Source organism: Bos taurus, chromosome 3 (genome assembly GCF_002263795.3).
Source record: "Bos taurus isolate L1 Dominette 01449 registration number 42190680 breed Hereford chromosome 3, ARS-UCD2.0, whole genome shotgun sequence".
Taxonomy (NCBI): domain Eukaryota; kingdom Metazoa; phylum Chordata; class Mammalia; order Artiodactyla; family Bovidae; genus Bos; species Bos taurus.
This window is the reverse complement of record NC_037330.1, coordinates 21,417,741-21,445,215: the sequence shown is the minus strand read 5'-3', so window position 1 is coordinate 21,445,215 and position 27,475 is coordinate 21,417,741. Positions and strand designations below refer to the sequence as shown.

The window sequence follows — 27,475 nt, the reverse complement described above, 5'->3', positions numbered from 1 at the left end:
GTACAGCATCAATCACTTTATAATAACATTATGAAAGTGATCATTGCTGTTACAAGGTACTACAGCAATACAAGTTTCTAATAGGACTGGAAATAAGGAGAGTGCATTTGAGGGAGGGCTTCCATTTAAACTGTGCTTGTAAGGCTGTTTTGCTTTCCAGGCAAAACAGTTGTATTGAAACTAAGAAACATTAATCCATTCTCTACCGTACATAGTATGATCTTTTTTTAAAAAAAAAGTCACATCTCTACTGATATCCCCCTTACTTATTTTTGCACTTAGAATAAAATTCAGACTCACAGCCTGCTCTGTGTCTCCATACTGTTTCACCACCATTCTTCCCTCTCACCTATTACTTTACTATACTTTTCTCAACTATGTTTACTCCCTATACTCAACTATCTTGTACACTTTCTCATCTCTGGACATTTTGTAACTTTCTGTCCCTGATGAGCTTCCTTCAGCTTTTCACATGGCTGGTTCAACCCCATCCTGTAGGTCTCCCTGAAATACTGCTGTCACTCAAAGGAGTCTTCTCTGTTCTATCCTTCACTCTTATTTCCTTGACAGAATTTAAAATCAAATCTTGAATTACTTTGTTTACGTTCTAGTTTGTTTACTGTCTTTCGCATTGGCAGACATTCTTATTTACAACTATATCCTCAAAGTTCAGACCAGTGCCTGATTCATAGTAGACAATTGCTAAATACATATCCAATGAGTATCAGGAGGGCAAGAAATTTTTTATGCCTGATGCTGTCTAATTAGGAAACAAAGTTGGAAATACAGTTTAGGGTCAAACTGTATGTCATGTTAAAAATTTGGAACTTACCCTATAGGCAAGAAATTTTTCTAATTCAATATTTAGTATTCATAATTTTTAACATTTGCAAGTAGCCCCCATACTATTTTTGACTTGTGTTTTTCCTTAAATAGACTGGCATTTTAAATTTACGTGCTGTGCTGTGCTTAGTTGCTCAGTTATGTCCACCTCTTTGCAACCCCATGGACTGTAGCCTGCCAGGCTCCTCTGTCCATGGAATTCTCCAGGCAAGAGTACTGGAGTGGGTTGCCATGCCCTCCTCCATGGGATCTTCCCAACCCAGGAATTGAACCTGGGTCTTCCACATTGCAGGTAGGATTCTTTACCATTGAGCTATCAGGGAAGCCCCAAACAAATTTATACTGTTTAAATATCACTGCCAGCAGTGGAGACCATATTTTTCTATTACAAATTCAGATAAAAGCATAACTAAGAAAAATGAAAAATGTTTGGCCATCTACCACCGAAAATCTTGTCAGATAATGCCAAGGGTTCACATATAGAACTTTGGGAAGTGCTGCTAAAGGTAAAGATAGCTAGATGATAGTTTAAGCAAGGGAGTGGTACAGTGATAAGTATTTTAGAAAGAAATCTGATAGTAATGATGAAGATGTGAAGAATGAAGGTAGAGATAATTAGGAAGCTGTTGCAGTGGTCCAGCCCTGAGAGGCTAAAGGAATGAACCAATTCAGTAGATATGGACAAAACAGATTAGGAAGTTTATATAGGGGTAAACTCAACAGTAAGTGATTGATTAGATGATGGCAAAGAGGAATTGAAGGATCTCAAGGAGAATTGAGGTTCTAGCTCAGATTGCTGGGCAGTAATTTCAGTAACGTGGGGAGTCAAAGAGGAGAATGTATGGAGAAATGGGTTTTATTTTAGATAAGTAAGTTCAAAGAGTGTGTGTCATTCAGGTGGTAATGTGCAATGTGTGGAAATACAGATATAAAAGCTCAAAAGAGGTTGGGGTGGAAGGAACAGGTTTGAGAACTGGGTGTATGATAGAGTTTAAGCCACCACAGTGGGTGTGACTGCTAGTGAAAAAGGGCAGAACTTGAGGAGAAAGGGTCAAGAACCAAATTCAGGCTCCTCAAATATCTGGAGAAGGGGAGGCAGATGCCTTCTCCCAGCAGTACAATCTTATTTCTTCCACCCTAAAAATACTAAGAAAAGTTCTTTTTTGAACTTTTTAAGAGGGTCGTTTTAGAACGTCTCTGATACATGGGTCTCAAGAAAGAGTCAATATGGCTCACTAGACAAAAATCTATTTTTAATTATATAAAATTATACATATAAAATACATAGAGAGTACTAAAAAAGTAAGTAAAAATTTAACACCAAAGGTGGACATATCAGGGAACAATTTTTCTCCAAGTTCTTTGGGATCTTACTGGTTGGTATTTGAGAAAAATAATCAAGGAGATGCGAAGACAAGTTCTTCCCATAACTCACAGAGAAAACAGCAAAGGAGAAATGAGGGTTTGTGATTTCTGGATTATAAACATAAATAAAAACTGAATAGACACACCTATTATTTAAAAGTAGGGAGCCTCTGCTCCAACCTTACATGTGTTTCATGGAATACAGAGATGGGGCTTGGAGAATTCAAGGAAATCCCTTTCAAGTACTAATATTAGTACTTGAAAGTACTGTTGTTAGATTCCTTATCTCTGGTCCCATATATACTGGTCACTAAGATGATTTCAAAAGCAAGAAAGCTGACTTTCATCTTTCCCCTATCTGATCCAAATGTGCAAATTGTAGCCTGTTTTCTAACCTATTTCTAAAAGCAAAGTGTATAACTGTTAAACAGAAAGTGTAATTACAGGAATATTAAATTTCCCAAACTCAGTTTAGGAAGTGCACTGAGCTATAATATAGTATTAAGGTGAGTACAGAAACAAGAAGAAAATATATCTTAGAGAGATGTACAAAAAATTCTCCCAAAGGGGAATGCTTTAGCTATACTCCAGATCATCTTTCTCCTGTTTTACCCAGGAAAGAGGTAAGGGAAGAGAATAGTATTCATATTAAATACATAATTAGCTGATCATTGATTCTCTTTCCCGTCCTGGAGTTTCTCATGGTTCCCATTAGGAAGTGCCATAATGCCAAAGTATCTTCTAATTTTCCTGATCGGCTCATGCTCTAATAATCATTGTGGAGGAAGAGGAAAGAAAAGAGGAACACCAATGTGAATCTAGTTATATACATCTAAGGTCATAAACAGTAGCCACTTCATGGGAGTAGGAGGAACATAGCCCTCACCAAATTGGACAGATGTTTCCAAAAACCAAAATGATGGGAGGAGGTTTTTAAGAAAGGGAAATATGTTTTACCTTTACCAATCTTTGCAGCAGGAAGATCTATAGACAGGGCTTAACTAAGCTTGGTGAGCAGGGGAGGAGGATTGAAAAGAGAATATGGAAAGATGAGTAACTTCAACCCTTACCCGTTCAATAGATTCTGGTATGGTATGGTATCTAGGCCCCAGAAGCAACACAGGTGATAAACCCCTGCAGGCTGTGTTTATAATTCCTCTCTTCTTCCTGGGAAGTTTCTCAGCAATGATTTTAAAATTAAGAAACAAACAGCTCTCCATTTCCCTTTCAAATAATAATGTGAGGAAGCCCTAAAATGAAGTACCATTTGGAGGCAGAAGAGGAGTAAGGTGGTAGTGTGGTGTGATGTAAGTTATGAAATAACCTAGTTACTGAGGGAACAACTTGGTACCAAGTAGGCCCAGCTCAAGATAAAACCAAAGCCCAAGTTTTCATTTTCATGCTCTGTTTGGTCCAAGAGAAAGCAGGAATGAGGGTAAGGGTGGGGCTCACAGCCCTTATTCAAGCTCCTTGTTATTTTAAAAGGAGACGTGAACACCTAGTAAGTCATTTTGTGCTACTGAAATGACTACACAGAGTTACTGGCAGTGTAAGAGCCCACAAAGCTCTGAAGACAGCCTGCTCTTCTTGTAAAGCAGTGTGGATATGTTTCAAAAGCAACTACATCCAAAAACTAGAAGTAAGAAAAGGGATATCTCAGCAAATAGGAATCTAGGTGTAGAATTTATACATACACATATATATCTCTCTATATTTTAAAGTATAAAATTGAGAAAGTATGTACAGAAATCACACTAAGTCTTAGAAAGGACATATAAAAAACGGGCCTGGAGATGATGCGAGTATGTGGGTAGATGCCTAGCAGTTGGAGGAATGCATATTGCCCAATTGCCCAGCAGCCAGCATGAGAATATCTTTCTTCTCCTTGTGGAAGCGCAGCTCCTTGCCTGCCAGCCGGGCTTCATCCAGCTCCCGCTCAGTAGAGGCCAGCTCTCTAGACAGTGCCCCTGGCACACTCTGCTCCCGGCTCACCCAGTCCAGTGCCATTTGGTGGCGAATATCATCATCTAGGGCTCGGTGTGAATAATGAGCCAACACTTCCTGGAGGGGGAGAGGAATGTGAAAATCACGGACAAAGTAAAGGTTCATTCCTCATTAACCCATCTGGGACTAGGAACTCTCAGCCTTTGAGTCCTAACCAAAGTCAGCACTGGTGTCCTCTGAGGAGAGTCTTACAGGAAAACCTCCTGGTGGGAGAAGCAAGGCAGGTAAAAGAATCACAGTTAAGATTATAGGAATGAAGTGGGCACTTTACCTAAGCCTTTCAAGACTCACAACCTGGTAGGCCTGCTTATTTATAACACAACAGCCACCTCAAAACAGCCCTTCTGCCAGACTCCCCTCATCCACAGGAACTCTTACCTGCCGAGAGCACTGTCTTTCCCTCATGGCCTTAAGGCTGCCATTCCAGTGCAGCAGCTGAAAAACTGTCATTAGCTCCTGGAGGAAGAAAATATGAAGTGCCAGGACTGGTATAGGGAGGTTGCATAAGAATTAAATATGGTGGGGAGGAGTACTTCCCTGGTGGTCCAGTGGTTAAGAATCTGCCAGGGGATGCAAATTCAATCCCTGGTCAGGGAACTAAGATCCCACATGCCACAGAGCAACTAAACCTGCTCACCACAACCAGAGAGTCTGTGCACCCCAACAAAAGATCCCGCATGACACAATGAAAATCCGGCATGGTGCAACTGAGACCTGAGGCACCCAGATACACAATTAAATGTTGTTGTTTTTTTATAATAATTAAATGGGGAAACTTTCACAAAATGTATTTGTGGCAGCACGCCTTATACCAACTCTGATATGTCCTTGGGGCCTTGGGGAAAGGAAGATATTTATATTTTGAAAAATATTCTATAAACTTTTCTCCTTTCCTTTCCAACTGAGTCTTGGTACGAGGCGTGTGTGTGTGTGTATGTGTGTGTCTATGTGTGTGTGTACAGTCTAATCCATGTTATTAGAGCTAGGGAAGTAGGTGGAATAGTATAGTACCTGAAACTCCAACATTGACTTGCCCTTGTTGGATTCCAACATGAATCGAAAAGCACCAATCCCTGTATTGGGGTTGTCAGCTTCCTCCCTGTTGCCCTGGTAACAGAAGAAAAGAAAAGACAATAGATTTTCAGTCAGGATTATCACCTCGATCAGGACTGTCCAGGAGAAATATAATACAAGTCACGTGTTTAATTTAGTTGCCATATTACAGTAAAAACAAATAGTATTAATTTTAATAGCATATTTTATTTAACCTAACATACTTAAAATATTATTTCAACTATAATTAGTATAAAATTTATTAATGAAACATTGTTTTCCTTATCCTAAGTTTTCAAAATCTGGTGTCTGTTTATCTTACAGCATATCTCAATTCAAGTGCTCAATAGCTACATGTGGCTAGTGGCTATTCTGCTGCTCAGCGAAATCCTAGAGGCCTCTGGAGCCATCACACATTTTAACTTAGGTGACAGAGACAAGTCAATCTGATTTTCCCTATTTTAGAAAAGGGAGAGCACTGAAACATAGAGGAGAGTCTTGATTTAGCTAAAATAACAGAGTGAGTTCAGCATATAAGACTGGACTAACCTAGAGGGCAATTAGCAAATGCATTTTAAAGACTGACTATAAAAGTCATAAGCATGGCAAATTCTGGGTAGCAGTTTGGCCTCCTGGACATTTGCCTCGTGTGTCTTCTACTGGCAACATGACCCTGCCAGGGTCGAGTTAAGATACATTGACCTACCTGTAAGCCTAGAGTGTATGAAAAACAACACAGTACAGAAGTTAAGAGCATGGACTGGACTACTCTTATGGTCTTGGTGAAGTCATTTAACCTCTCTGTTCCCCAGCTACCTTATTTGTAAAATGACAATAATCATGGATCTATTTTACAGGATTATTTTAAGGATTAAAGATATTCTTTTAAAAATTTAAATTAAAAAAAGATAAATTTAGTCTAACAATTCTAAGCATATAATGTAGGTGCATTATCATATTGGACCTGATATCCAGTTACACAATCCAAATCCATTCTGGTACGGGCTCTGGTTTGTGCTATTTGGTTGGTGGTTTCATATTATTAAAGATAATTCTAGGTCCAGGGTCTTGCGGGGACTTCCAAAATGAGGGCATCTCCAGGTTTCCTAGTGATCCTTTTTGTCAACCCGATCTAGAAACATTAGGCCGGGAGACTACTGGGAACACAGGGATCCAGCTTTCTCCTCTTGCTTCCTAAGAGGTTTCCTGCTCTTTCTAGCCAGTTCCACACACACACCCCCAAACTCCCAAGAAATGAACTTCATTCTGCTCTTTTTGAGCAAAGGGATCAGGTAGAGTTCAGGAACCAATTAAGTTATATCCAAATTCAGTTTATTGTGGGATACTTTATCATGGGGTTTTACTGTACATGTATCACACTTAAATAATGTCAGGCATTTAGTAAGCATACCATAAGTGCTAGTTTATTATCATTCTTTGCCTTCACTGTGCTAGAATCAACAAGAAGTCAGAACTACTCAAAATCAACCCACTTTGTTTTGTGGCTCATGAGAAATAATCATGCCATGCATGGTTAAATGTTTGTGTTGAAACAAAGATCATAAAATTTGGATTTAGAAGTGAAAATCTAGAGGAAGGGAGAGAAAAGGTGGTGATTTTCATTATTATGATTTAGGGCTCTGAAGCAAGCAAGAGTCTTCATTCTTATCTAGAACTGTTCACTGCGATACCTTATTCAGTGCCTCCATGATACAGCACAGAACAGCTGCCAGCAGAGGCTGCGGGGCAGAGGAGTCCATCTGCCCCACGCCTTTCTCAGTTCCCTTGAGAGTTGAGGGGATCAGTATCATGGCACATCTGTAAACTATCTGGAGTATACCAAATGGCATGACCCAACATTGACAAGTTCCATCTCATAGGATACTTCTACACCTAACAAGGTTATAAATGAACTCCATTTATTCAATAAACATTTAATTACAGAACACTTGATTAGTGATAGGAACATTAGAATATAATTGGAAAGGAATTAGAATTAATTTAATTTAACCTACTTATTTTACAAATGAGGAAATTCAGAACCACAGAGGCTAGGTGATTTGTCAAAAGACAGAATACAGTGTTAGACTCAGGACTTTTAAAGGACAAAAGTTAAAAGCAAAAAATGTGGACATCACTCTTTCAGTTCAGTTCAGTTCAGTCGCTCAGTCGTGTCCGACTCTTTGCGACCCCATGAATTGCAGCACTCCAGGCCTCCCTGTCTATCACCAACTCCCGGAGTTCACTCAGACTCACATCCATCGAGTCAGTGATGCCATCCAGCCATCTCATCCTCTGTCGTCCCCTTCTCCTCCTGCCCCCAATCCCTCCCAGCATCAGACCATGGGCTAAGACCAAATGAAAATAATTTTTTTTTTTTTTTGAGAAAGGGAATTCCCCTGGGATATTAATGAGCCATCCACTAAGTTCTAAATTTGAGAGGTTAATAAAAAAAGAATAGTGGCATGAAAATAATAATAGTTTACATTTCTTAAACACTTTGTAGCAGACACTGCAGGTGACCTACCCAATGCCTATTTCCTTCTTCCATACTACAGGGCCTACTCATCTCCCAATTACCTCAGAGAAGAGTGATTTTATCCTAACTCCAAGTGGGTAAATCCTAATCTCCTTTGCCTGTAACTGACTTTAAGGTGAGAATTCTGGGCATGGGTGGTAGAGGGAAGGTCTGCCAAAAGGCTTCTGGGAATAGAGTCCTTAATACTAAGGAGATACTAGAAAAGATGGTCTCTTTCTGTCTCTGAATGTAGTTTTCTCTGTATTTGACAAATGGAACTCTGTCTCTGTCTTGTACCCTGAGGGGAGTCAGCCCAAGGGCAAAGCCAGTATCTAGAGGATGGCTGAGTGGAGAGATGGAAATAATTTGGGCCAGTAGATGATACTCTTTTTTTTTTTTTCCAGGTTAAAAGTCTGTTTTGATGCTTCCCTCGTGGCTCAGTGCTAAAGAATCCGCCTGCCAATACAGGAGACACAGGTTTGATCCCTGATCCGGGACGATCCCACATGCCACAAAGCAACAAAGCACCACAACTATTTTTTTAATTAAATTTATTTATTTTAATTAGAGGCTGATTACTTTACAATATTGTATTGGTTTTGCCATACATCAAAGTGAATCCGCCATGGGTGTACAGGTGTTCCCAATCCTGAACCCCCCTCCCACCTCCCTCCCCATACCATCCCTCTGGGTCATCCTGGTACACCAGCCCCAAGCTTCCTGTATCCTGCATCGAACCTGGACTGGCGATTCGTTTCTTATATGATATTATACATGTTTCAATGCCATTCTCCCAAATCATCCCCCGCCTCCCTCTCCCACAGAGTCCATAGGACTGTTCTATACATCTGTGTCTCTTTTGCTGTCTCCCATACAGGGTTATCGTTACCATCTTTCTAAATTCCATATATATACATTAGTATACTGTATTGGTGTTTTTCTTTCTGGCTTACTTCACTCTGTATAATCGGCTCCAGTTTCATCCACCTCATTAGAACTGATTCAAATGTATTCTTTTTAATGGCTGAGTAATATTCCATTGTGTATATGTACCACAGCTTTCTTATCCATTCATCTGCTGATGGACATCTAGGTTGTTTCCATGTCCTGGCCATTATAAACAGTGCTGCGATGAACATGGGGGTACACGTGTCTCTTTCAATTCTGGTTTCCTTGGTGTGTATGCCCAGCAGTGGGATTGCTGGGTCGTATGGCAGTTCTATTTCCAGTTTTTTAAGGAATCTCCACACTGTTCTCCATAGTGGCTGTACTAGTTTGCATTCCCACCAACAGTCTAAGAGGGTTCCCTTTTCTCCACATCCTCTCCAGCATTTATTGCTTGTAGACTTTTGGATCGCAGCCATTCTGACTGGTGTGAAATGGTACCTCATTGTGGTTTTGATTTGCATTTTTCTGATAATGTGTGATGTTGAGCATCTTTTCATGTGTTTGTTAGCCATCTGTATGTCTTTTTTGGAGAAATGTCTATTTAATTCTTTGGCCCATATTTTGATTGATTCATTTATTTTTCTGGAATTGAACTGCAGGAGTTGCTTGTATATTTTTGAGATTAGTTGTTTGTCAGTTGCTTCATTTGCTATTATTTTCTCCCATTCTGAAGTCTGTCTTTTCACCTTGCTTATAGTTTCTTTTGTTGTGCAGAAGCTTTTAATTTTAATTAGATCCCATTTGTTTACTTTTGCTTTTATTTCCAATATTCTGGGAGGTGGGTCATAGAGGATCCTGCTGTGATTTATGTCGGAGAGTGTTTTGCCTATGTTCTTCTCTAAGAGTTTTATAGTTTCTGGTCTTATGTTTAGATCTTTAATCCATTTTGAGTTTATTTTTGTGTATGGTGTTAGAAAGTGTTCTAGTTTCATTCTTTTACAAGTGGTTGACCAGTTTTTCCAGCACCACTTGTTAAAGAGATTGTCTTTTCTCCATTGTATATTCTTGCCTCCTTTGTCAAAGATAAGGTGTCCATAGGTGCGTGGGTTTATCTCTGGGCTTTCTATTTTGTTCCATTGATCTATATTTCTGTCTTTGTGCCAGTACCATACTGTCTTGGTGACTGTGGCTTTGTAGTAGAGCCTGAAGTCAGGCAGGTTGATTCCTCCAGTTCCATTCTTCTTTCTCAAGATTGCTTTGGCTATTCGAGGTTTTTTGTATTTCCATACAAACTGTGAAATTATTTGTTCTAGCTCTGTGAAAAATGCCATTGGTAGCTTGATAGGGATTGCATTTAATCTATAGATTTCTTTGGGTAGTATACTCATTTTCACTATATTGATTCTTCCGATCCATGAACATGATATATTTCTCCATCTGTTAGTGTCCTCTTTGATTTATTTCACCAGTGTTTTATAGTTTTCTATATATAGGTCTTTAGTTTCTTTAGGTAGATATATCCCTAAGTATTTTATTCTTTTCATTGCAATGGTGAATGGAATTGTTTCCTTAATTTCTCTATTTTCTCATTAATAGTGTATAGGAATGCAAGGGATTTCTGTGGGTTGATTTTATATCCCGCAACTTTACTATATTCATTGATTAGCTCTAGTAATTTTCTGGTGGAGTCTTTAGGGTTTTCTATGTAGAGGATCATGTCATCTGCAAACAGTGAGAATTTTACTTCTTCTTTTCCAATTTGGATTCCTTTTATTTCTTTTTCTGCTCTGACTGCTGTAGCCAAAACTTCCAAAACTATGTTGAATAGTAGTGAGCACCACAACTATTGAGACTGTGCTCTAGAGCCTGGGAGCTGCAACTACTGAAGCTCAGCACTCCCTAGAGACTACTCTGCAACAAGAGAAACCACCCCAGTGGGAAGCCCACATACCGTAACTAGAGAGTAGCCCCCACTCACCACAACTAGAGAAAAGCCTATGTAGCAACAAAGAGCCAACACAGCCAAAAGTAAATAAATAAACAAAAATTGTTTTAAAGCCTGCTTTGGACTTCCCTGATGGTCCAGTGGTTGAGAATCTGCTAGCCAATGCAGGGGGCTCAGTTGGATCACTGGTCCAGGAATTCCCACATGCCAAGGAGCAACTAAGCCTGTGCTCCACAACCACTGAGGCCCATATACTCTAGGGCCCACGTACCATAACTACTGAGCTAATCCGCCAAGAGCCCACACGCCACAACTAGAGAGTAGCCCACACTCGCCACAACTAGAGAAAGCCTGTGCACAACAGTGAAGACCCAGTACAGACAAAAAAAAAAAAACAGTCTGCTTTGTTCAGATCTGGTGACCAGACTCCCAGACAGCTGATTTTGCAGGAAATTTTGCACCTGAGTGTCTCCCCACTTCACCCTCCCAAGAGTGTGCTCCTGCAGATGGGACAACAGAACTCGTCCTTTATGTCAAAATGGGACTGGTCTTCAGGCTTGAAGTCCAGGTTGGAGCTGCTGTCCTAAATGATGACATTCTTAATCCATGGAGTCATCCAGTCCTGAAATCTGCCCTACTTCTAGACTTCTTATCATGTTAGGTAATAAATTTCCTTCCTTTATTTATTAAGTCAATTTGAAGTGAGATTTTTCTATTACTTGCATCCAAAGGCACCTAAACAGATAACATGTGCTAAATGCTGGAACATAATCTCTTTTATCCAAGAATCCTATGTGATAGGTATAACTGTTATCCTATTTTACAGATGAGGAAACTGGAAAAAACTAACTTGTTCAAAGTCACATAACAAGTAGAACCAAAATTTCAAAATAAATTCAGAGCCCATGCTCATAAGCACTGCTTTCTATAATCCAAACTAATGTTTCATTTTATAATGATGATACATTAGATGATTTAAGACTGAAAAACGTGCTTTTAAAATTTTAACTAATTTGATTAATATAAAATGTTTTATTCCCTGCAGACACTGCTTGACAGGGTAATAGGAGAAAAACAGATGGGTCCTAGGTAACAGAAGGATTATGAATCAAAGTGTTCAACACTAATCTCCAAAACAGATAAGTGAAGCAGTTTAGTATATGTAATTACATCTTAAATGTAAAGAAAACAGAAACAGAAAATTGATCTGACTTTATCTCCCTATCAATGGTCTTTTGAGAGGAAGGATGAAAGCAGTGCTAATTTTTAAGATGTACCTCTAAGCTAGAAAAGTTTGTAAGCTGACTTGGGTTCTAGTCTTGGTTCTACCATCTACAAGCTATATTACTTTAGGCAAAACTTCACTTCTATGTTTTTAATTTCCTCATCTGTAAAAGAGGGGTATGAATAGTATTTATACCTCATAGGGAGGGCTTCCCTCATAGCTCAGTTGGTAAAGAATCTGCCTGGAGTGCAGGAGATCCAGGTTCGTTTCCTGGGTTGGGAAGATGCCCTGGGAGAAGGAAATGGCAACCCACTCCAGTATTCTTGCCTGGAGGATCCCATGGGCAGAGGAGCCTGGCAGGCTACAGTCCACCGGGTCGCAAGAGTCAGACACAACTTAGCGATTAAACCACCACCACCACCATACCTCATAGGACTGTTGTGAAGATGAAAGGAGATAAACTACATATAAATCCCCTAGAATAGTCCCTGGTACAAAATAAATACTCAATTAGGATTTGCTATGGTTATCATCATTGTCATCATTTGAAAGAAGAGATGTTGTTTTTAAAGAGAGTAAATAAATTATCCTCCACATTCCTAGAAACGTGAAGACAAGACACTTATATTGTAACATGTTCTTTATTAATAAGATGAAGTAATGGAGGCAGGAAACAAGTGACAATGAAAACAGTTGTATAAAAAAAGAGCGAAGGAAAAAGGGAGTAAGGTCTTAAACCAAAATTGGGAAAAGCAAAATTCTGGTTCAATTTTTATTTTATAATATCTCTAAAAGTCCATAAATCTTGAAATAAAGATTTCTAGATACCAGAGGCATAATGAAAGAGACAAAATAACAAAAACAAAAACATACATAGATTTAGAGACTGAAGCATTTGGAGCATGTAATACAAAAGACTGATAGAAAATAAACAGAACAGAAATGTAGACAGGAAAGAAAACCAAGAATTCATGCTCTGCTTCCCAGTAATACACAAGATTTCACAATCAGCCAATTCTCCCATCCCCCACTCTCCTCCTTTCCAACTCCAAGTAACTTACATTGAAAGATGCCAGGGCCTCAGAGACACTCTTCTCAATGAACTCATCAGTGATTCTTCTGGAAGGATGTTCATTAAACACAGAGTTCATTAGTGCAATCTTTGCAGCACTCCGCCGGGCTTCAGCTTTTGTGGGGCAAAACTAGGCAGTAAACAGAGAAAATATGTGTATATGTGTATCTGAGAGAGAGGAAGGAAGAAGTAGAGGGAAACACTTGGCATAGACAACACTTGGATACTCTTTGGAAAAGTCAGTTTGTTCTAGACGCTGTCCAAAGTTTTTATTGTAAAATGGTCAGGGCACTTGGAAGCATAAGTTTGATTCAACATCCTGGAGTCATTAAGGAACTGGAGACAGCTGTAGCTCATACCAAATTGAAGGCAGGATGGAGGAGATTGCTGAAGTCAGCATATAATCACTGGATACAAAAAGTACCTCTGTTTAAACTGTCAACAGAATTAATTACTCAAAAGCCAGATTCTCGCCAGTCTGTTAGAAATCTGTATCTTGTTCTTTTATTCTGTAGACAAGACGGACAAGATTTTTTTTATCCCTCTAGATAACCTAAGATTAGAACAAAGCTGTTTCTAGGCTGCTTCTGCAGAGGAGCCCTCTAGTCTCTATCCGAAGCACCCATTTGGGATTCTTGGACTTTACCCTTAGCTATGTGCAGGCAGTTTCCTCACTAATGCAATGGGCCAGGGAACTATCCCTGAATGGAGTCTAAGGTCTGAGGAAGGATTATATCGTCTCTAACCCACCCCCTCCCAGTGGAGGCAAAGAGAAGAGAGGTAGCTAGGGAAAGGAAAGCTGACTCAAGGAAAACAAGAATAAATTAAAAATTAACTCATGTTTTTACACTGGATCCAACATATGTATCAAAAAGAAAGTCTGATTTTCAAAAGTCTTGAATCACTCAACTTCAGATCCCTAGCCACCTTTAAAATTCATTTTTACTGGCTGTTTCAAAGCCCTCTATGCCCTTTGTCATTTATGATTAGGATTAGAGAAAAGAACGTGATGTAATTTTTAAAAGTAGACCAGATTATGTTTGCTACTTAGCCATCCTTAATTTCAGTAATTCCCAATTTCCTTTAGCTGACAGGTCTCTCTGAGACAACATATGGAGTTTGATACATTAATCCTACATCTTCTTGCTTATTCAGTTTCTGTTTCCGCTTCTCTCACTATTTATTAGCCTTCTGCCCATGCTACTGTATGGTGCTGTTTCTGAAAAATCATCTATGAAGAAAACCAGCAGGAGAAATATCACCTGCCACAGTGCATGTAAAAGATAAAAGCTAAAAGAGGCCAAGGGAGATAATTCTACTCTTTCAGGAAATAACAGAAATTGAATGCCCCAGTTTGGGGCATCCTGGAGAAGGGAAAGGCTACCCACTCCAGTATTCTGCCCTGGAGAATTCCATGGACTGTATAGTCCATAGGGTCTCAAAGAGTTGGACACGACTGAGTGACTTCCACTCACTTGGGGCATCACCATTAGATTACTAAATCTTTATTCAACAATATGATGAGGTAGGAGAAGGAAGCAAAGATCTTATTTTCTAGAAGCAAAAGATAGACATTAGTTATCTTGGGCACATATTTATTTCTCTGAAATGGCTGGGGTTCTGAGAGAAACATTTAGTCACCTGATTTGAAATGAAGCTCTCTTTGGACAGTTTCTATTTGAGACTGCAACTGAGCTACAATGGCACTCATTCGTGCAACAGATTTATTAAATGTCTATTCTGTGCTGGGCACTGAGTTGGACGGTAGAGATTTAAAACTGAATAAGAAAGAAGACTGACACTATCTGCCACCATAGAGCATAGTCCACTAGGACAGAGAAACACTCAATAACGATATGTTGTGGTAAGTGATTTGATACGGGAAGTTCAAGGTGCTATGGAAGCACATAGCAGAGGGTATAACTTTGTCTAAGGGTTATTCAAGCCATACAGAAAACAGAACAAAAGTGTCTAGTCTCCTCCCTAAATTCCTATTCAGGCTCTAAGTTGACATTTCAGGAAGCTACTTTCCTGTCTACAATGTGAAAAATTCATCTTTGATGATAATATTCACACTGGTCAAATTTCTTGTTACCCTACAATAGCATCAACTATTTTCATCATCATATACAAGTCTTTTATATAATTGTAGAATGTTAGGACCAGAAATACTGGCTAGAAATAATCTACTCTGTCTCCTTCATGTTATAGATGGAGAAACCGAGGCCCATAGAAATTACTTGACTTGCCCTGCTAGCAGTCAGGGGAATGAGAATTTGGATCTGCCTAACTCTTAGATGAGTACTATTTCCACCATACATAGTCCTTCTCCTTTGATTTCTTAGAGAACTCAAACACTGCTTTCCTTGGCCATAGCCTATGAAAAAGTAGTGCGGGCAATGGATATTATCCTATGTCCTCAAAAAGAGACAGCAGGAACCTGGAAAGCCAGATCAGAACATGAGTTAGATGCTAGTAGTTTGCTTTTCTTTCAGCTTTCAAAAACTCAAACCCATTTGACAAAAACAACAAAATTCTGTAAAGCAATTATCTTTCAATTAAAAATTAATTTAAAAAAAAAACACTCAAACCCACTAGAGGAGGGCATGACAACCCACTCCAGTATTCTTATCTGGAGAATCCCATGAATAGCGGAGCTTGGCAGGCTCCATAGGATCTCAGAGTCAGGCACGACTGAAGTGACTTAGCACACACACTAAAAAGAAAAGCATACTACCAAGGTTGTTTTCTGGTCAAATGAGCCTCAGATGCTTATTAGAATGATTTACCCAGAACTGGTCCAAGTCCTCAAATAGGTGACTTTGGACAGAGATTTAATGATCAAAGTGATAGAGAAAGCCACTACTAGCACCTACGGATTTATCTCTGCTACATTTGCCTCCCAGCTCTTACCTGGAAACTCCCAAAGCAACTTCCCCCAGGCAGGGTGACATAACAGACATAGGGAGGACTGTTGGCGGGAACCATCTCATAAACCACTAGGGCCCCATTCTTCAAGTCAGCCCCTCGTGACTGTTTCATCTGCCAGAATTCCTGAAGTGCCTCCACCACATTCACTATAAAAAGAGAAGTAGTTCAGTTCAGCAATAAGAATGCTTCCAAATGGTGCTCTGCTTCAATACACTATCTGTAACCTGTACTTATGTTAAGAGACTACCCCCTCTTAGATCCCCACCTATCACCATTTAAAAGCATTTAAATTAATAAGCCAAGGCTGTAATTAAGTTCATTTACATAGGAAGATCAGAATATACTTCCCTCACCTCTCTAGTTCACATTTTGGTTAGTCTTAGACACCAAAAGAGAATAGCATAAATATTGGAGGCCAGAGTTTCCAAGGTCAGCATACCATTGTTACTACCTGATGAAGTACAAGTAGATTATTCCACAATTAGTCAGCTGGCCAAGAATAGTAATAACCACCATGATCATAAGTGCTAATGTTTACTGAACTTACGGTATGTCATATTTTCTCAGAGTGCTTTACACATACAATCATGAGGCAGGTACTTTTATTATCCCCATATTACAGATGAGGGAAATGAGGTATGGAGAGGTTAAATAACTTGCACAAGGATATAACAGAAAGTAGAAGAGCAAGAATTCCAACCCAGGCATTCTTGGTTCCCAGGTGGTTTCCCGGTGCAGTGGTAAAGAATTTGCCTGCCAATGCTGGAGACGCATGATATGCAAATATGTGGGTTCAATCCCTGAGTCAGGAAGATCCCCTGGAGGAGGAAATGGCAACCCACTCCAATATTCTTGCCTGGAAAATTCCATGGACAGAGGAGCCTGGTGGGCTACAGTCCATGGGGTTGCAAAGAGTCAGACATGACTGAGCATGCATGTATGTCATGTCATTCTTGGTTCCAGAGTCAATGTTCTTAATCATTAAGTAATGCTGTCACTCAAGGACATATGGCCCTATTAGCCATTTTCAAGGCTGTGCTTCTGGTGAGCAAACCCCTGGCTAGATTCCTTTTCCACCCTGAAATACTATATGTATACTATATATATGAGAGAGACAGAGAGATAGGGAGAGAGAAAGAGAGGGAGAAGGAAAGAAAGAGAATGAATTCTGAGGCTTTCCCTAGCATAAATGATTTTAGAAAGGACTGCATATTGGGAAACATTCCTCCACAAGTCTCTAGCACTACTCTCCATCTTGCTAGGTATGCCGAGATTTCAAGGTCCTGACTACTCTTTTTTTTTTTTTTTTTAAGTTTTATTAAAGTATAAAGGAGATAGAGAAAGCTTCTGACATAGGCATCAGAAGGGGGTAGAAAGAGTACCCCCTGACTACTCTTTACTTGGATAATTTCTCAGGATTGAGTTTGCAGCAAGAAACATTGAGGAATAATGTCTCTGACTAGGATAAGGGACAAGTTTGCTTACTATTACTATAAAATGGCAGGTTCCCCAAGCTCAGTGTTCCTCTCCTGTAATGCAGCCCATGGCCTGTGCAAGCATCTACCTGAACCCTCCTTGTCAGACAGGGGAGGCAAGGGAAACCAGTGCAGGCAAACAGGAGGCTCGTGCTACATGCTGTGCTGTGAGTAATAAAGGCCTTTGTCTCTGACCCAGAGTCTCTTGGCTTCTGCCAGCATCCATGAAATAGTAACCATCTACATAATATGTTTTTGTTATTCAGTTGCTCAGTTGTGTCCCACTCTTTGGAACCCCATGGACTGCAATACACCAGGCCTCCCTGTCCCTCACCATCTCCCAAAGTTTGCCCAAGTTCATGTCCATTGCATCAGTGATGCCATCCAGCCATTTCATCCTGTGACACCCTCTTTTCCTTCTGCCCTCAATCTTTCCCACCATCAGGGTCTTTTCCAATGAGTCGGCTCTTCACATCAGGTGGCCAAAGTATTGGAGCTTCAGCTTCAGCATCAGTCCTTCCAATGAATATTCAGGGTCAATTTCCTTTAGGATTGACTGGTTTGGTCTCCTCGCTGTCCAGAGGACTTTCAGGAGTCTTCTCCAGCACCACAGTTCGATGGCATCAATTCTTCGGCGTTCTGCCTTCTTTACAGTCCAGCTCTCACAAATAGTAATTAGTTGTAAACAGGGTAAAATCAAACTCCAGACTTGACACTGTATTCAAGGACAGTTCCCCTCCTCCCCTAATACCTAGATTCAATTATTCCACAAAAATTATTGAATACCTACTCTGTGCTAGACTGTGTGCTGGTGCTAGGCTACAATCATGAGCAAAACCCTGTTCCTTTTCCCTTGCAGCTTACAGTCTAAACAGGGAGAGAGAGATTAACCAAGTAATCTCAAACAAATCAAACACTACAACTGAGATAAATGCTATAAAGGAGTGGTAAATGGTGGGAAATGTAGGAACATGTGACCTAATTAAGAAGGTCAAAGAAAACTACCCTGACAAGGTAATATTTAAGCTCGGATATAAGTATCACTAGGTGAAAAGGTGAGAGAAAAGTGCTCTGAACAGAAGAAATAGCATGGACAACAGCTCTGTAGCAGCAAGAAGTACAATGAATAAGGGGACCAGTGTGGCCAGAAAAGAGACAGTGAGGGGTAATATAATGCAAGATGAGGTTGCAAGAACAAAAAAAAAGCCAGGGCCAGATCAGGTCAGATGTGATGGGTCATGTTACAGTACTGGCTTTATCCTGGAGCCATGGGAAGCTACTGAGGGGTTTTTAAATGGATTGCAGGATAAAATCAGTTGGCCTTTGGAAAGGATCTCTTTGACTCTAGGGTTCCAAAATTTCAAATGGCTTTAACTAAAAGCCTCATAACAATAAATCATCACACACATTCACCAATATCTTCCATGACCACTCTCCAACCTTTGTTACAACAAGGACTTGTTAATTCTACTATATTACGTGAGTTAAGGTCTGACAAGGAGAAGACACCAAGATGGGTCAGACATGTAAGAAATTTGTTGGGGAGGAAGAAGGAGAAGGGAGAGCCTTCAGACCAGGTTCAAGGTCTGACACCTGTGGAAGAAAAGAGGCAAGGCAGGAAGTGTGGATATGAGAGTCTCAAGACTGCAGCACAGTTCCAAGAAAGGTTTGGCCAGAAACCAAAGGAATCCCACATCTCAGGATGTGCCTGAGTTAGCACCCCTGCTGCGCTCAGTCACTGACAGAGCAGCCTACAGGATGTATGGCCTCAATGCAAACGTGATAAACTCAGAGGGAACAGCAGTTTAAGCTTGTCAGTCAATTATGCTCCTTGCAGCACCAGATATTAACCAGCACATTTTCATGGCTGCCACATACACACTAAGCAAAATGTTGAGCACTCAATAGGTGCACAGCTCTATTCCAGACATTAGAGATGCCAGGACGAGTAACATATATTTCCTGCCAGGAAGGTGTTCAAAATGTACAAATACAAGGTGTTCAAAATGGACAATAAAAACTTATCTTACTGCTCTGCAACTGAAACAAGCACTCCATGTACCAACCAGGGTTTGAAAAGCAGCATAAGCTCTTAACTAATACCCTATATTTAACTGACTTTTTAAAATGTTCATTCTTCCATTAAAATTCAGCATGAAAAGGAAACTTTCTCTTTCCCACCCTTAGTTTTAGAAAGGAATCTTCAAAGGTCATTGCTGCCCAGAAAGCTTAGCCACCTTTGTTCTTTTCATTGAGATCTTTTCAGGCTCAGTTCCCTCTTTGAGGTAATCTAGCACAATGTGCTGGGTGACAGGTCGCATGACACTCAAACAACAAGGAGAATACTGAAATAAAGAGGAAGGGGAGAAGACTGCTATAATGGGGAAGGTCCTTTAAAAAGCATATGACCATTCTATATCCAGTTAAATCCCTTTTGGCACAGACTATAGGGCTTTTTTAAAAATAATTATTCAAAGCCAAATGAAATAGGGAGTCTTATTTCAGAAATGTGAGTATCAAACGACAAATTGGGCAAATGATCAGGGAAAAAGGCAATGAATTGTGATCTGCATTTGAAAATGCTCATAAGTGTTAGTCGCTCAGTTGTGTCCAGCCCTTTGCGATCCCATGGACTGTAGCCCACCAGGCTCCTCTGTCCATGAAATTTTCCAGGCAAGAATATTCAATCTTCCCTGCCATTTCCTTCTCTAGGGCATCTTCCCTGGCTAGGGATCAAACTGGGGTCTCTGGCATTGCAAGCAGATTCTTTACCATTTGAACCACCAGGGAAGCCCATGAGGCTCATTCATTTCTAGAGCTAAAAGGGACTTGAGAGATTATCTAGTCTATCTCAGGCTAAGGAAGGGTAAGTGACTTGGTTGAGGTCACATAGCTGTAGCAGAACCTGATGCCGATGTTTTTTCCAATTTGGGAATCTTAATCCAGGGTCCAAAGTCCACTCCGTGGTTGAACTTTATAAGGCTTCACAAGACCTTTAAAACTCTAAGTAAAATTAAGCATGTCTGTGTGTGTGTGTGTGTGTGTGTGTGTGTGTGCATATGAGTATTTATTTTTGAACAATATCAAAGAGAATACTTCTGGTTTTTCCCTTGGGAGATAAAATATTAGATGAATGTCTAAGTGGTGAGAAAGACAGAGTGTACATACACCAGAGTAAAAATACTAAAATGACACATGAAACTATAATAAAAAAAATTTTATAAAAATAAACAATTTTATAGTGGGGCAATATGGATAAATAGATAATGAAATTAAGTGAGTGAGAAGATTCTCTCTGATCATACAAGATGGTAAGAATAGCGTCAGTCAGTTAGTTAGTCAGTTCAGTCGCTCAGTTGTGTCTGACTCTTTCAGTTGTGTCTGACTCTTTGCGACCCCATGAATCACAGCACACCAGACCTCCCTGTCCATCACCAACTCTCGGAGTTTACTCAAACTCATGTCCATCGAGTTGGCGATGCCATCCAGCCATCTCATCCTCTGTCATCCCCTTCTCCTCCTGCCCCCAATCCCTCTCAGTATCAGAGTCTTTTCCAATGAGTCAACTCTTTGTATCAGGTGGCCAAAGTATTGGAATTTCAGCTTTAACATCAGTCCTTCCAAAGAACACCCAGGACTAATCTCCTTTAGAATGGACTGGTTGGATCTCCTTGCAGTCCAAGGGACTCTCAAGAGTCTTCTCCAACACCACAGTTCAAAAGCATAATTCTTCCGCGCTCAGCTTTCTTCACAGTCCAACTCTCACATCAATACATGACCACTGGAAAAACCACAGCCTTGACTAGACGGACTTTTGTTGGCAAAGTAATGTCTCTGCTTTTGAATATGCTATCTAGGTTGGTGATAACTTTCCTTCCAAGGAGTAAGCGTCTTTTAATTTCATGGCTGCAATCACCATCTGCAGTGATTTTGGAGCCCAAAAAAATAAAGTCTGACACTGCTTCCACTGTTTCCCCATATATTTCCCATGAAGTGATGGGACCAGATGCCATGATCTTAGTTTTCTGAATGTTGAGCTTTAAGCCAACTTTTTCACTCTCTTCTTTCACTTTCATCAAGAGGCTCTTTAGCTCCTCTTCACTTTCTGCCATAAGGGTGGTGTCATCTGCATATCTGAGATTATTGATATTTCTCCCGGCAATCTTGATTCCAGCTTGTGCTTCTCCAGCCCAGTGTTTCTCAGGATGTACTCTGCATAGAAGTTAAATAAGCAGGGTGACAATATACAGCCTTGATGTACTGCTTTTCCTATGTGGAACCAGTCTGTTGTTCCATGTCCAGTTCTAACTGTTGCTTCCTGACCTGCATATAGGTTTCTCAAGAGGCAGGTCAGGTGGTCTGGTATTCCCATCTCTTTTAGAATTTTCCACAGTTTATTGTGATCCACACAGTCAAAGGCTTTGGCATAGTCAATAAAGCAGAAATAGATGTTTTTCTGGAACTCTCTTCCTTTTTCCATGATCCAGCGGATGTTGGCAATTTGATCTCTGGTTCTTCTGCCTTTTCTAAAACCAGCTTGAACATCTGGAAGTTCACGGTTCACGTATTGCTGAAGCCTGGCTTGGAGAATTTTGAGCATTACTTTACTAGCGTGTGAGATGAGTGCAATTGTGCGGTAGTTTGAGCATTCTTTGGCATTGCCTTTCTTTGGGATTGGAATGAAAACTGACCTTTTCCAGTCCTGTGGCACTGCTGAGTTTTCCAAATTTGCTGGCATATTGAGTGCAGCACTTTCACAGCATCATCTTTCAGGATTTGAAACAGCTCAACTGGAATTCCATCACCTCCACTAGCTTTGTTCATAGTGATGCTTTCTAAGGCCCACTTGACTTCACATTTCAGGATGTCTGGCTCTAGGTGAGTGATCACACCATCATGGTTATCTGGTTCGTGAAGATCTTTTTTGTACAGTTCTTCTGTGTATTCTTGCCACCTTTCTTAATATCTTCTGCTTCTGTTAGGTCCATACCATTTCTGTCCTTTATCGAGCCCATCTTTGCATGAAATGTTCCCTTGGTATCTCTAATTTTCTTGAAGAGATCTCTAGTCTTTCCCATTCTGTTGTTTTCCTCTATTTCTTTGCATTGATCGTTGAGGAAGGCTTTCTTATCTCTCCTTGCAATTCTTTGGAACTCTGCATTCAAATGCTTATATTTTTCCCTTTTCTCCTTTGCTTTTTGCTTCTCTTCTTTTGACAGCTATTTGTAAGAATAGTGTGACCTGGCTTAATTCATGTTACTATGAAGATAGGAAAACTGGTTAACAATATTTCACCTGACTTCCTATTTCAGTTTGTAGAAGGTACCCCTGAATAGCCCACAGTGCACAGTCTGCAGAAGGGAGGGATTGAAAAATGACAGTGACTTTGGGAGAGGACTATAGTAAGCGGAATAATGCGCCTTGCCCAGAGGTTCATGTCCTAATCCTTAGAACCTGTGAATGTTACCTTATGTGGCAAAGATTTTGCAGATGTGATTAAGTTAGGGATATGAGATGGAGAAATTATCATGGATTATCTTGGTGGGTCCTAAATATAATCCCAGGGGTCCTTAGGGAAAGAGACTTGATGAAAAACAGAAGAGGAGAAAGCAGCAGGAACATGGAGGCAGAGATTAGAATGATGTTGTTACAAACCAGGGAATTCTGGTAGCACCAGAAGCTGGAAGAGGCAAAGAAACAGATTCTCCCCTAGAGCCTCTGGAGGGAACACAGGCCTGCTGTGACACCTTGACTGTGGCCCAGTGATACTGATTTTTAACTTCCGGGCTTTAGAACTATGAAAGAATAAATTTCTTCTGTTTTAAGCTAAGTGTGTGATAATTTGTTAGAGCACCCACAGGAAACGAATACAGGGTCTAATCCTACATTTCAAACATTGGAAATATCCAGACCAATCATTTTATTAATAACTACATGGTCACTCAGAACAAAGAAGCTGTCTGTGATTCTGAGGAAAAGGAACAACTAAACAGAAAATACCACATAAGATTCATTTGTTCAACATAGTGGAGTAGCTGGGCTGAATTTCCAATCATGTAACCATATGTGATATATAAGGATAGCAATACATATATTTTTTAAATTTGGCTGCAGAGGATCTTTAGTTGCAGCATGTGGGAATGGTTCCCTGACCAGGGATCAAAACTTGGTTCCCTACATTGGAAGTGAGAAGTCTTAGCCACTGGACCACCAGGAAAGTCCCATGGGAGAGCAATAATTTTTTAAAAGATAGGTTTGAAGAGGGTAACACAGAAGTTACAGAATAAGGAAAGCAACTTGGCTGTTCAGGCAATTGTGCCAGCTTAGAGATTACCCGCTGTGAGTCATTAGAAGAAGGGGTCTATATGCCATGTGGAAAGGAGGTAAATGAAATGGTAATGCTAACAGTACATATCAAATGCACAGTTTTCAAAGCATTTCCACATGCATAATAATAGCAACCACCTCTTGAGTACTAACTAGCTGCTGCATGCATTCATTTAATCCGCGAAGAACTATTAAGATAGGCGTTGTAATACCCACTGAACAAATGGTGAACAAGTTAGGAAACAGACCACAGTGGCAGAACCAGAATTCAGAACCAATGTTTGTTTGCCTCCCAAACCAATCCTCTTTCTGCTGTATTGTCCTGTTTTATTGCATCATTAATTCTCACACATACTCTATAGAGTGGACTGTGAGCTCCATGAAGATAGGGACTGTGTTTCTTGTTCACCCCTGGTGATCAATAAATATTCATTAACTGAATAAATGGAACAGGTGAGGCCTAGAGAGAGAAAGTAATTTATCCAAGATCACACAGCCACTATTTGACAGGGCCAGATTCTCTGATTCCAAATCCTGTGCACTAAACTGGTTAAGATCCTACAGCATACTGAGCTCGGTGTGTGTCTTGGGTGGGGACTGCAGGGAGAGATACAGGACAAATAAGTGAGATAACAGAAGAATCTAATGCTGAGAGCCTACAGGAGTGAAGGTAAATCTAAAGACCACGCCTGGAAAAGGTGAATTTGGAGCAGTCAGGAGGAAGATGAAAGATCTGAATTGAAGATAATCCAGTAAAGCATTGCTGGATTGAGGACTGGTATGGGCAAAGACTAAAGTAAATTTTATGCAGGGGAATAGGGCCAGCCCCCAAATATCATGCCATCAGTCACAAGGGTGTGTGGACACAGGCCAGTGGCAGTTTTGCCTATTAATTGAAGCAGAGTAAGTGATTCCATGTGGTGAAAGTCTTCTGAGCCAAATCGGCAGAGATTCTGCTTGCCTGAAGCTGAACTATCTGCCAAACTTTCCCAAAGTACTGGCTGGACACCCAGACTGGAAATGAGAAACTCAAAAATAATGAGAAGGACTGTGGTGTGAGGTAGGCAAGCTGGAGGACTGAATTGCTGGAGAGTCTGAATGTTAACTGGTTGCTCTTTGTCAGTATAATTCCCTTGTACCCTCACCCTCATCCTTTCTAAGGAAATGAAAAAGTTTTTACAGGATGCTCAGTTTAAACCAGAGCTTCTTGAGGTAACACAGACCAAAAAAAAAAAAAAAGTCACTCCTCTACAATTTTAATAAACACCTATAAGATTCTAGGAAGAAGGCTTCAGATTTAGGGTTGCTACTCCTATGCTCAGAAGCAAAGACCTTCCCTTGGTCTCAATTTAAAAGAGGCATGAAGTAACAGGACAATAGCTAATGGCAATTCCATTACAGTGCCCTGTTAAATCTAGGTGTTAAACTAGAAAAAACAATTAAATTCCCTCATGACGAATTTCAAGATAATATGCATTTGTATTCCCAGCATCTAGCAGAATGCCAGCCCCTTGGTAGCAGTTTAAAATGTTAAATAACAAAGGGAAACTGATGGGAAATGTATCATTATGCAAATAAAGCAAAATGGATCTTAAAATGTTTTCATAAGAATCATTGGTTTTACACTGTTAGGATTTAACAGTGAGAGAAAATATGTATTCTTCCCAAAGAAATGAACCAATAAACTTGAGAGGATATTTATCATTTTTAAAGTACGCATTATTATATCTGTCAGGTGCAATATATCATTTATTGAGACAATAATTCCAAAGGAAATCAAAGCTCAGTGAAGTTAAGTCTCTTTCACAGAGACATAGCTGGCAAGTGACAGAGATTTAATCTGGGATTTAATCCAGACTTGTCTGACTCCAAAGCCTTTGTGTGTGTTCTTCTCACTGCACTTTCTAAGGAAGAAAAAAAAAAGTCATTACAAGAAAGCCCTGCAACCTTTCTCTCCTAAAGAGACAAAATAGAAAGTTAGAGATACAGTCACTTCCAGGTTAAGCGGGACTTAACCATGCAGAGAGAAGTAATGTCTCAGAAATTTCAGATCTGAATTCTGTACCCCACACCCCTTACTATATATTTCTTTCTACACTATAAATCTTGGAACTCAAACTCATGATATCCTGCACTGGTTAAACACAAACAACAAAGAAAATCTTCACATTCCCCTTTTCAGAAACCCGGGAAATTAGGCATGTTTAAGATGAAGACTTCTAAAGGAAATAGGGTTTCTGTCTGGCTCATTTCCACTGAATTTAACATTGAGAGAGCCAAGCCCTGGGATTTATCCTCAGTTCCTGGGCAAGGGCCAGGAAAACAGAGCCAGACAGACAGAGAAGCTGGAGTTAGGGGTTCCATACTTAAAAAGACACCGAAGTAGGGCACTAAGTCACAGGAAGCTGGCGGGGGTCCAAATTTAAAAGCACTATTTACAGGTGACTTGTGAAAGCCCTGCCTAATTCCCCAGTAAATCTGAAGTTGCACTGGAAATCTCAGAGTGACATAAGAAAAGAATTTAAAAGTCAAGGTTAAGGAGATAGAGTAAATTAGCCGGAGCCCAGGAATTGCTGAGATCACAGAAGAAAGACTGAGAGGATGTGGCTGAGAAATGTCTTGGTTCTGAGATAAAGGATAGGATCCCACACAATGGGGACTGGTCTGTAAAGGCAGAGAGATGTTAAAGCACTAAGCTACAGGAGGAAGTCCATTTCTAAAGAGGAAAAGATTGGGAAGAAAAGAAGGCTACATCTGTAAAAACGGGTCCCTGAAGAATATAGTAGTAACTCAATAAAGGGGAGGGGTGAGAGGCTTAAACGTGTGTATGAATATGCGCGTCTGTGCGTGTGCGTGTCTGTGTGAGTGTAGCCCTGAAGGAAACTCCCCAAAAGGAAATGCATGTGAGGGCTCTGAGCCAGGAAAAGCGATCCAGAGGACTGTGGGAGCAAAGCTCCCTTACAGAGAGGGTGTCCCGGAGGAGGCCAGACCCCGCAGACTCACCTCGGCCATAGCCCTGCGTGTGTTTGGCGAAGCTTCTCACCACGGCCTCCACGGCCTCCCGCAGTACCACAGGGCTGCCTGCGGCGCCGGGAGGCAGCGGCAGCCCGGCGGCCCCGGACAGAAGCAGAGGCGGCGGGGGCGGTGCGGGGGGCGGCGGGGCCGGCGGGGGGCCCGCTGGGGGTGTGGCGGTGGCAGCCGCGGCCCCAGTCACTCCGGGCCGAAGCGCTCTCAGAGTGCCCCTCCCGCTCGTGCCCACTCCAGGCTGCAGTCGCTGCGCTCGCAAGGTCTCCATCCCGGCCGCCAGTGGAGTAGCGGCCCGGAGCCTGCCAGCCTGGCGAGCTAACGGTCCCAGCCGCCCCCTCCAGCGAGCGCCCAGGGACTGAAGGAGGTGCCGGAGCCCAGCCGTCAGTCAAACGGGGGCGGGGACGAGCCAAGTCCTATGCCAATCACCAGAGATGGGGCGGGAGCTGGCCGGTTGCCCCTCCACCATAGGCAAATTATTGAAGGCGGAGGTTCTGAGCAACCAATTACAAAGAGAAAAAGCGATACCTCTACCCTGGAGAAGCTTAGCTCCGGCGCATCTTTGCGAGTACTAGAAAGCCGGCCAGACTCCTAGGGCGAGGCTAGAGGGGGGAAAAAGGGGGGCCTGGATGTATGACTGGGGAGAACTGTAGACAGAATGAGAAGATTCTTAGTCTTGGTCCGATCACTTCATTTCATACATGTAGATGAGGAAACTGACTCAGAGAAGTGATATGACTTGTTCAAGATCATATGCAATTGATAGTGGAACTAAAGGAAGGAAAGATACTGACATTTAATGAGC

The 27,475-nt window shown here is 40.9% G+C and overlaps 1 protein-coding gene across 1 annotated transcript; it reads right to left on the bottom strand.

The window, feature by feature from the left end:
• Positions 1 to 2,075: 2,075 nt before the first annotated feature.
• On the bottom strand, positions 2,076 to 27,009 carry LIX1L (limb and CNS expressed 1 like). The gene is given in 6 exon segments (NM_001082475.1): positions 2,076 to 4,269; positions 4,591 to 4,668; positions 5,224 to 5,319; positions 12,903 to 13,043; positions 15,827 to 15,990; positions 26,650 to 27,009. Coding segments are annotated over 6 exon segments (1,014 nt in total). The 5' UTR covers positions 26,942 to 27,009; the 3' UTR covers positions 2,076 to 4,026.
• Between the last annotated feature and the right edge of the window lie 466 nt (positions 27,010 to 27,475).